The 17,174-nt window shown below is 39.4% G+C and overlaps 1 protein-coding gene across 1 annotated transcript in view; it reads left to right on the top strand.

The window, feature by feature from the left end:
* The window catches only part of LOC107687946 (collagen alpha-1(XII) chain-like), a 78,368-nt gene that overhangs the window by 4,168 nt on the left and 57,026 nt on the right, over positions 1-17,174 (top strand). Inside the window, exons 3-15 of the mRNA XM_016485440.1 lie at positions 540-656; positions 743-883; positions 1,489-1,539; positions 2,288-2,551; positions 3,147-3,311; positions 3,391-3,564; positions 3,653-3,943; positions 4,692-5,294; positions 6,476-6,754; positions 6,843-7,115; positions 7,200-7,469; positions 15,061-15,330; positions 17,056-17,153. Coding sequence (XP_016340926.1) covers positions 540-656; positions 743-883; positions 1,489-1,539; positions 2,288-2,551; positions 3,147-3,311; positions 3,391-3,564; positions 3,653-3,943; positions 4,692-5,294; positions 6,476-6,754; positions 6,843-7,115; positions 7,200-7,469; positions 15,061-15,330; positions 17,056-17,153 — 2,996 coding nt within the window. The remainder of the gene's footprint in view (positions 1-539; positions 657-742; positions 884-1,488; positions 1,540-2,287; positions 2,552-3,146; positions 3,312-3,390; positions 3,565-3,652; positions 3,944-4,691; positions 5,295-6,475; positions 6,755-6,842; positions 7,116-7,199; positions 7,470-15,060; positions 15,331-17,055; positions 17,154-17,174) is intronic.

Raw genomic sequence — 17,174 nt, 5'->3', positions numbered from 1 at the left:
CTTGTTGGAATATATGTATATATACAAAGCGTATATATAACATATATGTATTTTTCTCTACTCCGGACAGAGCCATCTGGAAATCTTTGACATCTCGAAAACTTGATTCCATTGTATAATCAATATTTTGGGAATGGGAACATTGTCTTGATATGATTTCTTTTTGTCACCAGAGTTCCAGTGAACTGGCATGCATTGTATTGATTGCATTCAGCATGTATTGGATGGTTTGTCGACGACATTTTATTTGTGATAGCTCTTCTCTGCTTGAGCTGCAGACCATGAGATTCCAGGTTTTGCAACTCAAGAAAAGGCCATTTGAACCGAAATGGCTTCCGTCACTCTCTTATGTCGTGTTTTTGTCACCTTTACTGTTGGTTCTGTTTGTCTCGCCCAACAATAAACGACTAAACTTCAGTCCTGAAGTGTTTGTCGTTGGGGTTGTTGAAAATCATCTAATGTTTTTTTTTCAAAATGTATTATTAATTCAAATATTGCAGTTTCTCGTGATCTTGACTCTGTTAACCCTTTGTTTGCAGTGGAGCCTCCTTCAGACTTGAAATTTAAAATCTTAAATGAAAACACAGTGCATATGTCATGGAGGAGGCCTTCGTCTCAGATACAGGGCTACAGAATACAAGTCATATCAGATACAGGTGCGTGATTTCAACATCTGCATGTTTTTTATTGATCAGCTTTGAGTAGCTTCTCTTCTGACTTGATATGTCATTATCTGTTCCAGATTATTTGAAAGATTTCAGTCTTCCTGCCTCGGTCACAAACACATCAATCACGGATTTAACTCCAGATGTAGACTATTCAGTGTCTATCAATTCATATGATGGTGCGGAAGAAAGTATCCCTATCCTTGGACAAATAACAAGTAAGTGCACACCAGATATCCTCGATGACTTTTTCTTATTAATTCTGTATTTTAAAACAAGCAACTGTTGGTATTGCATGTATGCATGGTAAGGGATTTGCTCATGTGTTCAATTTTGGCTTGAAACTTGAACATGAGTGATATTTCAGGTCATGTGGCTTATGGGATAAAGAAGAGGAACAAACCTTTTAAAACCTGCTTTTAAATGCCACTGTCAAGAAAAGTTTAAATTTAATATCTTAAAAAGGTAATTTGGTAACTTGAGTCATGTCTCCAAAATATAATAGAGAGTTAGGAGTGGACTCCTTTGACTTAAGCCGTAATGGAACAACCCATAACACCCTAGGCATCACATAGCAATGCACTAAAAACCATTCAGAATACTGCAGCAATACTCTTTCAAGCACTCACAACACACTAATTGTTTTGAAGTTTTGAAGCACCATTCACATTTTCTTCAAAAAATGTACAAATCCAGTTTAGTTCGAGATCTTCTGAGCAAATTTACAATAAACGAGGTGTTGATTATTCGTTTTGATAAATCTGTTTGCCAAAAGGAAATGTGAGCTTCCAAGACACAGACCTAACTTCTTCTGCTCTTACAGTTCAATCCAGCAACACAAGTGGAACAAAGAGGCCACCGTCAGAGGCTGTCAGTGAGTATATTCAATCAAACCATTTCTTCATCATTCCAGATGTTAGTTTCCTTGCTTCTTATCACCTATGAAATGGAATTTTATATGCAGTGTATTAGATCACATTTTTCCTCTAAACTTCAACCGCTGTAGACTTGTTACTGCTCGCAAAAAGAAAGATTGCTCAAGGCTGTGGTTGGCAATGTAAAAATTGCCTTTAATTAAAAGCATTAAAATAGAATCAGAGCTCATAAAACACTTTGTTTTGTACTGTTAGAAGTGGCTGGTATAACGCAGAGAGGGGCTCAGAGGCTTTTTCTAGCCTCACTCATTGACTCTCACACACTCAGACATCACAACTAGTGGAAAGGATTACGGTCCTGACCCAATTCCACTTCTTGTGAGTCCAAATCGAGAGTACCGGTGCCAAAACAAATCCAATTGAAATTCCAGAAAACCTGTTCTCAAGATGGACATTTCACAGTAAAGTTTTGGAGCCATGTCTAAAGAAACAGAAATAAGTTTATTGAAAGTTTCCATTTGCTTCGGAAGCATCATTTTTGTTGGGAAATATTAAAGGAAACAGACAGAGGACATGACTTTTTAGGAGTCATTAATAATTGTGTAAGTGTAGTTGCAAAATAGACTAAACAACAACTTTTTTTGTCCATTAATGTGTCAAATAAGTCAAATGACAAAGAGTGTGGTAGATCTATAGTAGACTCTTATATGGCTTTCTCTCATGCCTCTTCATTTCCTCGTCATGCAGAGTGTTCAGTGAGTGCTATCGCGGATCTGGTTTTCCTGGTGGATGGCTCTTGGAGCGTGGGAAGAGAAAACTTTAAATTCATCCGGAGTTTCATTGGGGCCATGGCGGGAGCTTTTGACATTGGAGAGGATAAGACCAGAGTGGCTGTGGTGCAGTACAGCTCAGATACCAGGACAGAGTTCAACCTGAACCAGTATTACAGGCGGCCTGATGTCCTGCGAGCCATTAAAAATCTGCCCTACAAGGGTGGTAACACCATGACAGGTGTGTAAAAGATTTACGATTTGCCATACCATTATTTGGCTGATTAGGACTTGTTTCTGTATCAGCATCTGTGTTGGTCCTGGAACAACCCTAGTCAACATTAATCATCCAATCAGAGTTTGGGGATTGTTGGTGAAAGGGATTGGCTTTGGCTTGGAGTGTGAACAATATTTTGTCAGTCTATCATGTGGTAACATGATGGGCAATATTGGAACGTCCTACTAGGCTTAAAAAATAAATAATTACCTGATTAAACATAAAAAAGAGTCATAAACAGCTGAATAAATATTCATAGTTAGACACAGATTCTTCCAAAATAATCACTTAAAAGAGTTTGAAATCTTCGGTTACACTTTATTTTTAAGGTGTCCTTGTTACAGTGTAATTATACATTTAAGTACTGAGTAATATTAATTAACTACATGTGCTTACTATATGGTTAGGGTTACTTGCATGTAATTATGCGTAATTTATTGTTATTTTAATAGTAAGTACATGTAACGTGTAACAAGGACACCTTAAAATAAAGTGTTACTAAATCTTCCTTCGACATGAATTAATTTGTCCCGGTTTCTTACATGCATCCATCAACCAGGTGATGCAATGGACTATCTGGTGAAAAACACTTTCACTGCGGCGGCTGGAGCCAGGAAAGGCTTTCCAAAAGTAGCCATGATCATCACGGATGGAAAGTCACAAGACCCAGTAGGGGAGTACGCAGAACGCCTGAGGAACATTGGAGTAGAGATCTTTGTCCTGGGTATGTACAGTATACATCTATTGAACATGCATCCAAAACTGCATGGAACACTTTTTCAAGCTGCGTTTCATGTCTTCAGGTATCAAAGGAGCAGATGAGGATGAGTTAAAGGAGATAGCCTCCACTCCCCACAGCAAGCATATCTATAATGTCCCAAACTTCGACATGATCAATCAGTTGCAGCTGGAGCTCATCACGCAGGTGTGCTCTGGTGTGGAGGAGCAGCTAAATTTGCTTGCAAGCGGAGAGGAAGGTACTGGCCATACATCGTAAACTCACAGAGAATTGACCAGTTAATGGAAGATCTATGAATCATAAATATTTAACCTTTTTTACCCCAGTTGTTGAACCAGCTTCAGACCTCAGAGTAACTGACGTCTCCTCCAAATCCATGAGAATTAGGTGGGATTCGTCTCCTGGTGACATCACAGGCTATAAGCTGCAGGTCTTCCCCATGATTGCTGGCGCCAAGAAGCAGGAGCTCTACACAGGGCCCACATTCACCGTGGCCAATGTCAGAGACCTGTCTCCTGAGACAGAGTATGAGATCAGTCTGTTTGCCCTCAAAGGTCTGACTCCTAGTAAGCCACAAGTTGTCAACGAGAAAACACAGCCTGTGAAGGTGTCTACAGGTAAGATGCTAACAACTACTTTCATTAATGCTTCCAAGGCCCTGTTTACACCTGGTATTAAGATGCGTTTTGGTCGATCGGGTAATAAGTATCGGGTAACATTTGGTGTTTTAATCTGTCGCTTTTCTCCACGTTTTTCCGGGGTTTAGGATGACCCAGGGTTAACAATTTCAAGTGTGAAAAGCAATCCCATCTAATACGTTTTCGACTACCTTTGGAAGTGGTCATAACTGGACAAGCTGAAAAGGTTTTACACCCAATTCATACCTGTATTAAGTGTTGTCCACTTGTGATTGGATCGACCAAAACATGTCTTAATGGTGTAAACAAGTCCCAAGTATTCAACCACGGTACACTAAGTTTGAGCACAGAGAAGCGTGAAAGAGATCTGAGCACTACAATTCCTTGAACTGTGTTGATCAAGGATGCAACTGTTCATGGATCACCTTCTTGTGGGGACTGAATTTACAACATTTGAGTTGCCAGTCCGAATCTTTAACCATCCTATTATAGGCTGGAATATACTACATGGCTTTTTAAATCGGAACTAGTGTTGGGTCCTCCAGACTGTAAACCGTAGCAAAAATCATGGCAAAAGTTGTGTAGTGTACTCCAGCCTTAAATCTCACAGATCTACCCTATTCATAGTTTATCTATATACTGGTACTTTTTGACCTGCTTACCCTCAAAATGCAAATATAATTTCCAGACAGACAGGTTGTGAAGTCTTGTGTTTTGTTGCCTATAGAGTGCTCCCAAGAGGTCGAGGTCCAAGCTGATATTGTCCTCCTGGTCGATGGCTCGTACAGTATAGGACTGTCTAACTTTGCTAAAGTTAGAGCCTTCCTTGAAGTGCTCGTCAATTCTTTTGACATCGGACCCAACAAAGTGCAGATCAGCTTGGTTCAGTACAGCCGGGATCCACACACTGAGTTTGCCCTGAACAAGCACGATGACAATGCAGCTGTGCTCAATGCAGTCCGCACCTTCCCCTACCGTGGAGGCTCCACCAACACTGGCAAGGCCATGACCTACGTAAGGGAAAAGATCTTCATTCCAGCCCGTGGCGCTCGTGATAACGTGCCCCGAGTCATGGTGCTCATCACAGATGGTAAATCCTCGGATTCTTTCAAAAACCCTGCCAACAAACTAAGGGATGCAGACGTGGAGATTTTCGCCGTGGGAGTCAAGGACGCCGTGCGCTCCGAGCTGGAGGCGATTGCCAACGCACCTGCTGATAACCATGTGTTTGAGGTGGAAGACTTTGATTCCTTTCAGCGGATCTCCAAGGAACTAACCACATCCATCTGTCTAAGAATTGAGCAGGAGCTCCATAACATCAAGAAAAGAAGTATGTGCCAACTTCGATTACATTCGTTTATTGTTTTGTTTTTTTCAGTCATTTCTGTTAGTGTTTATGTGAGTGAGCTTACCATGATTTCCAAGTAGGACATGTTTCTGGATCAACAGCCTTGATGGACCTGGAATAACAGTCTTATCAACCAATAACATTTTAGGAATGAAAAAAAGGTTAGGTCTGGGGTAAGGGATTTGAACAACAATCTTATCAGCAACAATTATCTATTCCCTCTGATAAGCAGTTTACTCTAGGTAGTTAGTTAAGGATAGGGTTCAGACTATGTTTGTTTGATGGGAATGTTGTTCCAGGATCAACAAAAGATCCACGAACACACCCTGCTTGGGACAGTCACCAGTACGGTTGAGGGCAGATTAGATATAATAAACATCATGAACAATAAATAATCAACATCATCATAATCAATACTAAATTGCTGTTATACACCACATATTTCAGTTTTTTATTGTGTTAAAGGGACAGTTCACCCAAAAAATGAAAATTCTGTCATCATTTACTCATCCTTAAGTTGTTCCAAACCTGCATGAGTTTATTTGTTCTGTTGAGCACAAAAGAAGATATTTTGAAGAATATATGCGTAACCAAACAGTAGTATTTTTCCCATACTATGGAAGTCAATGGGGATTGTCAACTTTTTTTATTTTCTTTGGTCACACTTTATTTTTAGGTCCAATTCTCGCTATTAGCAAACCATTAACTATGACTTTGCCTCAATAAACTACACATTTTCTGCTTCTTAATAGTTAAGTTTAGGTATTGGGTAGGATTAGGGATGTAGAATATGGTCATGCTGAATATGTGCTTCATAAGTACTAATAAACAGCCAATATGTTATTAATAGACGTGCTAATAAGCAACTATTTAATAGTGAGAATTGGTCCCTGTACTGAAGTGTACCCTGTACATTTTTTAAAATATCTTCTTTTGTGTTCAACAGTACAGGGTTGAACCAACTTGAGGATGAGTTAATGATGAAACGATGACAGGATTTTCATTTTTGGGTGAACTATCCCTTTAACACATGTCTATTTAGAATGTATTACTAAAGTTTCTCTTGGAGTGAATCAAGCACGCAAGACCAAGCTTAAAGCATGGAAAGCCAGATAATAAACTTTCAAGAAAATACACATTGTATGATGTGCTCTATCATACAGGTTTGGTTCCACCAAAGTCGCTAAGCTTCTCTGAGGTCACCTCCAGAAGCTTCAGGACCTCGTGGATTTCTGACGGAGAGGATGTCCTGTCTTTTCTGGTGCGTTTCAGGCCAGCGGCTGACGTAACTGGAGACTACATCTCTTTGGTGGTTCCTCCTGACACCACCACTACGATTTTGCCCAATCTCACGCCCCTGACCACTTACGAGGTTAATGTCATCGCCCAGTATGATAAAGGAGACAGTTTTCCTTTGACAGGCGAGGAGACGACTTTAGAAGGTATTTAATCACAGTCAAAGTCGTTTATCACTGACAAGTAAAGCTTTTTTGCATGTGGCTGATAACACGCACTGCTCTCGCATTTCAGAATTAGGCTCTGTCCGTAACCTCGTGGTGAGTGATGAGACCGTAGACAGCTTCCGCGTGTCGTGGAGAGCCGCTCCAGGAGCAGTGCTGAGGTACAGACTGTTGTATGAGCCAGTGGGTGGAGGAGATAAACTGGAAGCACAGACTGATGGGAGTCAGGTCACCATTGTGCTCCACGAACTGCTACCCGTCACCACTTACCGTGTCACAGTGTACCCCGAGTATGCAAGTGGAATGGGTCCCTCCATGGACACTGAGGGCACCACCAAAGAAGGTCAGCACTATGGGAAGTTTTGACTCTTTTACCTTGAAATTCTAAAACAAGTAAATTAATCCCATATTTATTATTCCCTCTCAGTCCGGGGCTCTCCACGTGACCTGAGGGTCTTCAACGAGACCGTGTCCAGCATGAGGGTCTCATGGCGGGCCGCTCCAGGCAATGTGCTGCAATATCAAGTGGCCTACAAACCTGATGGTGGGGAAAGAAAAGAAATGTTTGTTAAAGGAGACGCAACAACGGCTTTGCTGAGAAATCTGTCACCAGACACCGAGTATGAGATCTTCGTTAGTGCCCGTTACACCTCTGGCCTCGGAGCGCCACTGATGGGAACAGGCACTACTCTGGAAGGTAAGACACTTCAGTATTGCATTCGAAGCTTTTTCTACAAAGCAATTCATTTGTCTGCAGTACACTGTATAAAATGAAACTAAAAATTGATGGGTGGTTTAAGACACCCAGATGGCAGTCTGCACCAGTCGTTGTCCTACACTGCTTTTTCCATAATAGATGCAGATACCTTTAAAGCAGTTTGGCTACTGTGAGAATGCCAATCTATATGATATAATACAATTGAATGAAACAAAATGAGAAATTGAAAATTGAAATCAAATAAAAAAGGGCTGTCTGAACATTTGGTCAAATTTTGACATTCTCAAAATCTGATCATTCCCAAATATTGGCAGATACCTGTATACCCTAGTGAAAAATAAATATAATATATATGAAATACATTTATTTCATGCTAAGTATACTACAAGTACATTTACACATATGTACTTAATAAAAATACCCTGTAATTGTACTTTTGGTATACTAAACTGGTATACTTACAGTCTGCTAAATTGTAAACTAATATTTGTCCTTAACGCACTTTAAGTAGTGCTGAAGTCCAACTAAAGATATACTGAAGTATATTTGTGTGTGCTAAAGTGGAATTATTGCAAGTATACTTCAGATACACTCTAAATATCTTGCATTTAAAGACTGATATTATTCAAAGATCATACAATCCTCATCAATAGTGACATTAAAACACATTTTTGGCTTAATACTAAGAAATGTGCATTGTGCACAAGTAGTACTTCAGATAAAATTAAATTAGTATTTGTGACCCTGGAGCAGCTTGTTTATTCAGCTTTCAGATTATGTATAAATCTCAATTTCGAGCAATTGACCCTTATGACTGGTTTTCAGTGTTGGGCAAGTTACTCTGAAAATGTAATCAAATTACTGATTACTGATTACTCCTTTGAAAAGTAATCACGTTACTGTTCTGATTACTTTATTTCAAAAGTAATTAGTAATTAGTTACATTACTAGTTACGTTACTTTTTTCTCCATGAAATTTATGAAATCCCAGCATACACGCTCCCGATAAATATTTGTTATTAAAGCATCAACATTCACAGAACACTGTTATTTTTAACTAAAGCAAGCGCTTTATTTATTTAAATTGCTCAACGCTGCAAACACGTGTTATAGCCTAAATAGAAACTCTCTAGATTATAAAACACTGCATTCTGTCACCAATGTAACGCGGCAGTAACGTATAGAGACTTCGGCTTGTAACTATACTCTAATTACTATTTTGAAAATTATAACGCGTTAAATTACTCCGTTACTGAAAAAGTAATCAAATTACAGTAACGGGTTACTAAGTAATGCGTTACTGCCAACACTGCTGGTTTTGTGGTCCAGGGTCACATTTTATATCAGTAAGTCTTGAGCGATATGTCAGTAAATAAAGATTTTGAACTATACTTAGAATGAAATTTTAAATATATTACTCTTTTGTTCGGGTAGAACAGAACTTTGTGACAGAGTGTTAAAGGGAAGCTGTACATTTTGATGTTTTTAGACAGGGCTCTCTGTTACTCTAATTGTTTCTTCGCATGCTTCTGTATCAAGCTCTTAACAGAGGACAGATGTGCTTAAAAGTCTTTCAGTGTTGTCTGTGAGTGTGAAGTGCACTCCGTAATTTTGGGAACCAAATGGATGACCCTTTAGATGTGTCATCTAATGACAGATCTCACTGTGTGGATTCCCCCACGCTCTGGGTTTATACATTTGGTGTGTGGGCAGCAGATGATTTAGCTGAGCTTGTAAAAATGTCCTCGCTCATGCTTGGCATTGGAAGAAGAGTGAATGGAAACAAAACCTCAAAAGATAACGGTTTGGTGAAATTGTTTCTAGTGTCTAACCTTGGTCTTGCAATCAGAATTTGGGGTTTAAAAATTAAATCATACAGTGTATGGTTCTGTTCTACTTTTCTAAAGTTACTAATTTAAAAATCACATCATGTCAATAAATAGATTACAAAGTCTTTTGATACTGTGCTGGATTTTTAGTGATTGCTGGTTATTTGTGTCCTATTACTGTCTGGCTTATATGAGTGGTCTCAAACCACTAAGAGCCAGTTTCTTCTACGTAAAAAAAAAAAACGCTTTCTTTTTTGCTTTCGCAAAAAGTGAAGTACATGTCTCTCGCAATATTCTCTTGATAAAAAGCATGTCAGAACTGCCATTAACTTGTGGGCTTGCTGAAGGTTAGCCACTGCCAAACAATTTCATCCAAGGTTTTTAGCTTTAACGTATCAGCCATAAATGCCCGATACTTACTGCACGTCTTTCTTTGGATGGATTTCAAGCAGTGTCGTATTAAAATGACCGATTACAGCATCTAACCGGAACCGCTAATGGCTGTCCTCCGCTCATTATACAAAAGCCCATATTTCAGAGGCTTGTCATTATGTATGCTGACTCAAGCCGCCTTTCAACGAAGAGCTAAAGGAAACATGCGACTAATTTTTGGCCGTTGACAAGGCGTTTCCAAACTGAGATATGTTAAACTCCATATCCTGGAGCATAACACAGCTTTCTTTGTTTTAGTTGCCCTCAGCCTCCAGAAAAGTGCACTGTGAGGCCAAACCCAGTCTGGGGTAATTAGGAAGTGACCTTAAACAAGGACTTTAGGGCTGACCAGCTCACACTGCATCTCCTCTTCAGCCTATTAAACTAAATAGTAAAAAATGCCATTACAAATGTTAACTTGCATATCTTCTTAATTCAAAAATGTAAACTTGTTTTTCTAAATCTGCCAGTTTTGTCCAGTGGTCTCAGAGCGTCTTTGTGTTTTAACATCTGGTGAATGTGGTTGCAGTCAGCATGAGTTTTGTCTCATGATAGTTTTTGTGGAAAATGGGCTTGGGCTGAGAGATCGTTGCCAGCACCAGATTATGTCTCTTAACCAAGACTTCTGCCCTGTTTTACTGAATATGAGCTGAATTCTGCGAGAAGAGAGTGGACAGACCTCATTTTCTCATCAAGCGCTGTCCAGTTGGATCCCATGCAAATTTCGCAAAGCTTAATCAGTGTGCTAGTTGAGATTATCCAAGTGTAAGTCATGCAAGATTGTTTTTGTCAGCTTTGTATGGCAACTGTTCAAAAGGACGTTCAAGATGTTCGTTACCAATGTGTTCTCAGTTTGTGACCACCCCACTGGTTCATTACCTCTTCGAGATTGATTTCTCAGATGTGTCATTTTTTATTCCACTCAGTCAGAGGCAGAGTTTACTTTCTCTGAATGTGGACACGGGTGAGAAGATCCAGAAATTAGATCCCAGGGCCTGAAATTGGATAACGTCTATATGAAACCGCTACAAAGAGGAAATCAATGGAAAATGGTGCTAAATTGTTCATGATGTAGTTATTTGTCAATTTAGCGAAAGCTGGCACTCGTGATCAGGGGCTCAAGGTTTGGCTGGTTCGATCTAACCCCTGCTGTTATGTACTGCAACTACATGTAGTCATGTAAGCAACATGTAACATGCTTACACTGCCATTCAAAAGTTTGGAATCAGTAAGATTTTTAAAGAAGTTTCTTATGCTCATCTAGGCTGTATCTAATTGATCAAAAATACAGAAAAAAATGTAATTTTGTGAAATATTATGAGAGTTTTCTATTTTAATATACAGAATTCAGTGTCACATGATCCTTCAGAAATAATTCTAATATGCTGATTTAGAATCAATGTTGGAAACAGTTGTGCTTAATATTTTTTCAAGGTTCTTTGATAAATAAAAAGTTAAAAGGAACAGTGTTTATTCAAAATAGATTGTGTGTGTGTGTGTGTGTGCGTTACAATATGCACTACTATTCAAAAGTTTGGGGTCAGTAATTTCTTTCTTTCTTTAAAAAAAAAAAGAAAAGAAATTAATACTTTTATTCAGCAAGGATGTGTTAAATGGATAAAAAGCGATAGTAAAGACATTGTTAGAAACAGTGTTGGGGAAAGTTACTTTTAAAAGTAATGTGTCTGGAGTAATTTTTGCTTATTAGTACGGTTGAACTGGATCATCGAAGGTCAGACGCAAAGACATTGGTTAATAGAATGGGATTAAATACATAAATTATATTTGTGTTGTTTAATATTTAATTATTGCAGGTTTGCGTCATATTCTGAGTTGCAATATTTATATTCATCTTGAGGAATACTGAATCTGTGATTTTTTTTTTTGTGAGTGAGATGAATTAATGCATATTCATATTTATTTTAGAACTACAGTAACATCTGATTTCTCTCAACATGGGGACAGGAGAGCTGTCAGTCAATAAATTGGAAAAAAAAAAGGGACTTGCATTACTTATTTGAAAAAGTAACTCAGATATTCTCTTGCAAATTAAAAAGTAATGCGTTACTTTACTAGTTACTTGAAAAAAGTAATCTGATTACGTAACTCGCGATACTTGTAATGCGTTACCCCCAACACTGGTTAGAAAAGATTAATATTTTGAATAAATGCTGTTGTTTTTACATTTTTATTAATCAAAGAATCAATGAAAAAAGTATCACAGGTTCTAAAAAAATATTATGCAGCACAACAGTTTAAACACTGATAATAAATCAGCATATTAGAATGATTTCTGAAGGATCATGTGACACTGATGACTGGAATAATGGCTGATGAAAATTTAGCGCTGCGTCACAGAAGTAAATTATATTTGAAAGTATATTAAAATAGGAAACCAATATTAGAAATTGCAATAATATTTCACAATATTACTGTTTTTCTGTATTTTTGATCAAATAAATACAGCCTTGATGAGCATAAGAGACTCCATTAAAAAAAAAACATTAAAAAATCTTACTGATCCCAAACTATTGAATGGTAGTGTACATACTATAGTATACTACAGATATTTCGCCAGAGGTTGATTGTTTGTGACTTTCAGTCCTGGCTTCCTGTATGGTATGAATGAGGATGAAAAGTCTTTAAGTCTGAGTACCTTGCAGGCAAGCGGGCAACACACAGCTCTTTCTTGACCATGTTTCCCACTGCCTCCTGTCTACCTTAGCGTTGTCCTACCGAAATAAAGGCAAAAGGCCAAAAAATCACTTAATATGCATGAGGTGGTCAGAGAATGTGTCGGGCTGAAGGACACAGCATTGGAGAATTTGTCTTGCTTCCAGGTACTCCAAACATTTCCAAAGTGAAATAATTCAGGATGACAGTCACGTTAGTGCTAGAACTCCTGTTCCCAGTTAACATCAACATTTTGCTTGGATGGAATGCTAAAACAAGAATCAAAGAAGGAAAAATAGCATATGTGAAGGTCCAAAAGGAGTCTGGTTTTAATCTGGCCTCAACACATAACAATATCAGGACAGCATTAATAAACTCATGCACGGTATTGTACTGTTGCGTCTCTGTTTTGTGGCTACATTTTCTGTCAATGCAAAACCACAAATGAATATTCGTTAATAGCTTGTGTTGTCTGAGTAGAGGTGCATTGCAGTGCTTGGCATTGGCAGTTTGTCTGCATTTTAACAATCAAAAGCAGCCTGCAGAAGACATTAACATATGATCTGCTCTCTTCTGTGCTCTGTCAGTAAAATCAGACCTCTATGCTGGACGTAGAAACAACTTCAGAGTCCTAATTTCTCTGTCTGTTTCATCTTGAATTAGTTATTGGTGTTCGCTAAGGCATGCATGTCCTTCAACTATTAACTGTTAAACTTCAGTCCATAACTTGATGTTGCAAACACGAATGTGTGTGTTGCTGTTTACCAAGTAAACAGGTTTTTCACCTGGTGGGTAATAAAATGACCAAACCACTCAACACCTCTGCAACCTCATGTGTCGACAACTTTGGCACTGGCAAGCACTGCTCACATATTAATTGGAACATTAAAAAACTTCTTGTTTTACTCTCCCTCTCAACACAATTTGGTCTATGTACTTACTTACATCAAAAAATAAGTACAGTGTACTTATTGTGTTCATATTGTATTGTCACACTTCTGCTGCTATTGTGGTGGGATACTGGTAAGGTTAGGACAACTTTGGCACTGGCAAGCACTGCTCACATATTAATTGGAACATTAAAAAACTTCTTGTTTTACTCTCCCTCTCAACACAATTTGGTCTATGTACTTACTTACATCAAAAAATAAGTACAGTGTATTTATTGTGTTCATATTGTATTGTCACACTTCTGCTGCTATTGTGGTGGGATACGGGTAAGGTTAGGGACAGGTTGCTGTCAGCACTCTGACAATTTCCTATCATTTCAAGTCTCTCTCTCCTCTTCTGTTTTGGGCCACTCAACATAGAACTGAGAGAAAGAGAGAGTGTAAAGATAGGTAGGTGGTATGGCGCAGATCAAAAAGCGAGCTACATCTGCAGTTTTAGCAGTCTGTGTTTAATGGATCGAGTTTCGTGTTCAATGGAAAGTAGATGTGATGACAGATGTGTGGCAGCAGAGAGAGAAATTATTTTTGCAGAGCTGTTTTCCAGGGTACGCGTTACTGACAGAGTAAATCAAAGCAATCGCGAGCTACCGGCGTTTTAGACAGACCAGTGGAGAATTAGATAAATGCTCATTTAACTGAAGATTTCACTCAAATTTCTCAGATTTATTTTGTTCTAAATGTTCTACTTTTATAAGAGACCACTGCTCTGCTTTGATCAGGCCCGTCAACCTCTGAAAAATACAACAACAAAAAAAACTTTTGTACCTATAAAATACAAAAAACTGTACCTATTGTAAATAACCTAAAAAAATCCCATCTACAGTATGTTTCTTGTCTTATTTGGTCTAATCAGTCTCTAAGCCTGGCCAAACTGGTGTTAAATGTTTTAGGTGATTAGCAAGTGAAAATCCAGCACTGGTGGTCACCAACATAAGGTATGCTTATGTGGCATGCTGATTTTTGGTTTGCAGGACCAAGTAAGGGAAGCAGGAATGCTGGTGAACCAACTACTCAATCTCAATTTTGCTTGAGAACAGAATGCTGGTCCACCAGCTAGACCAGAACTATACCAGCTCTAACCAGCATAAACCAGCCTGGATCAACATGGAATTCATGCTGGTTTTTTCAGCAGGGCTCCCAGCTGGACTAGGCGTCAGAAACATCCCTAAAGCCACCAAAACATGCCCGCCTAAGCTTGGACAGCCTGGTTAAACAACGCAGGCTGCTTAAACCCACCTATACAGTATTTCGCTGGACTTTGTTGGTCCTTTTCAGTGTTTAAGCCTGGCCAAACTGGTGTTAACTGGTTTAGGTGATTGGAAAGTTTGTCCCGCAGCCTGACTAGCTGCCAGAAACCTGTGTAAAACCATGATAACACATCCTCCTAACAAGCTTGGCCATCCTGGTAGACAAGTTAACCAACGTAGCCTGGTTAGTAATTTGTTGGTCTAATTAGTCTCTAAGCCTGGCCAAACTGGTGTTAACAAGTGTGTCTTCCAGTCTGAACACTGTAGGTGTCAGAGATCTTTCTAAAACCTTTGAAACATGACTGCCTTGCCAGTTTGGCCAGGCTGGGTGACTAGTTAGCCAAGGTAGCCTTATTTAATGGAAGTGCTTGTTGCTTCTCTGTGACCAGACTATTATGATGTTTTTACAATTTTTGTGTCTTTTTTCTCAATCATTCAGAACTCGGCTCACCTACGAATCTGGTTACTTCAGATGTCACTGAGAGCAGTTTTGTGGCATCCTGGACTGCCGCCCCTGGCAACGTCCGCCTTTATCGGGTCACCTGGAAATCCCTCTTTTCAGAGGAAGCTGGCGAGAAAACCGTCCCCGGGGACATAACCACCACTGTTCTGGACGGACTGACTCCGGAGACCCGCTACAAGGTTTCTGTCTACGCTGCCTACAGCAGTAAGGAGGGAGAGCCACTCCATGGAGAGGAGACCACAGATGGTAAGTCCATTCCCGCCTGCGTAATGAATCCAGCATATGACCAAACGCTCTTTACCTCGCTCTGTGTGTCTGAGGTGGGCCCCTCGTCCTGAGGTAACCTACCCCAGAGAGGAAAAAAACCTGATACACTGTATATAATGTCCGAATATTTCACTGACATGCATATAAACCTCAATGAAGTATCTGCCCTACCAGTCTGAACCAGTCAGTGCAAAGTTTGAAAATTACACTCAACACAATTGAGCTACTAGCAAATAAATAAAAAATGTGTGGTGCTTGATAATCCGTGTAACTCAGATGAGTTCAGTCATTATTTTGCAGACTTATGTGATGCCTTAACAATGAATGAAGACTTACCACATTTTTTACCTGAAGGATGACAAAACCCACAGACTTACACCCAAGCCATTCCCACCAGACCAGAATATCATATAGACTTGAGAGTGGGCCAATAAGCAACCACTTAAGGTGCAGTCGCATTGACCATTGCCTATCGAAATTCCTTGGGCGAAATCTAGTAATTATCAATAGAAATCCGTGTGTGAGGGTAAAAAAGTTACTCAAGCAAATTCCATGAATCCATGAGTTTGACGCGTCGAGCAACAGAAAGCTGCATGGTTTGAAAGTGCATTGCAAGACAATTCACACAAAGGCACTTTTTTTGTCCATGAAATTTTGCAAATGACACTGCGCCTTTATAACACCCAAGCAATCATACATATGCAATTTCAAAATCTTGGCATCCAGTTTTGCATTTTGGGGTGAACATCACTTAGATTTTCTTCAGAAAAATCAGTTCTCGAGTTTAATGTCTGTTTTAAGAACACTCTGCAACATAATGACATGCTCTCTGAAGTATGCTGGAGACAAAAGCTCTACAACAGAAATGTCTCAGTGTTCATTCTGATGTGGAAGAAGTGAAAGAGTGACTTCCATTTCCTTTCATAAGCTCAACACCAAGCGGGGGCAGAACGTCATTGCTATAGGTTTGCGTCATTACCACTGTTTCCTCTAAAATACCTTCGCTGTGGGCTATTGTAACATATGGTGGGTGTAGTGTATGGAGTGTGTGTAGTGGCTGATTTAATGATTTACACATGCTCTCTATTATCAAGGGATGGCGGATTTCAACACACTCTGCAGCACTTTATGGCATCCTCTTACTTATTCAGTGGGGCAACTCACTGGTTAAGCGTGCTGAAATTTATAATTGGTTTATCTTGCTGTCTGTCATCTAAAAAGTCCAGAAGTCTTCTGGCTTAGGCGTCTCCATTTTATGTCTGCTGCCATCACTCTATTCCTTACCTCCTTCAATACCAACATTAACACATGGTGTCCTATTGGATCAGGGAATAAGTGGGAAAACTTATTTTCCATCCATAAAACTCCCAATTTGTAAAAGGTCTCTCCATCTGAAAGTGTTCCGTAGGCCGGTTAAAAGCGGACAATTCATTCCTTTCCCTCTTGCGTAAAAACACTCCGGTCACGGCATAAAAAGAGAACATTGCAGACAGTCTTAGAGTGTCTGCGTTATGCATGACGTACAACCATTTCGGCATGTCTGGTTTCACCCGGTTTGGAGAGCCGTGGTCTGTGTTGGATCAAGATTATCTTGGCAGACAAACTATGATTATTCAGATGGTTTGGTTTTCCTGACCCCTAGGAAATGTGGTTGAATCAGTCCAACGTTTAATGGACATTGTCTTTCATTTATCTCCCCGACAGTGTCAGCCGCTGCCAGAGTTCTTACGGTTTCAGAAGAAACAGAGAGGACCATACGAGTAACATGGCAGCCAGCACCTGGCAATGTTGTCAATTATAGGGTATCGAATAAACCTCAGGGT

The sequence above is a fragment of the Sinocyclocheilus anshuiensis genome, unplaced genomic scaffold (assembly GCF_001515605.1).
Source record: "Sinocyclocheilus anshuiensis isolate Anshui unplaced genomic scaffold, SAMN03320099.WGS_v1.1 scaffold421, whole genome shotgun sequence".
Lineage (NCBI taxonomy): Eukaryota > Metazoa > Chordata > Actinopteri > Cypriniformes > Cyprinidae > Sinocyclocheilus > Sinocyclocheilus anshuiensis.
The sequence above is the reverse complement of the archived record's forward strand: the minus strand, read 5'-3'. Positions and strand labels throughout refer to the sequence as shown.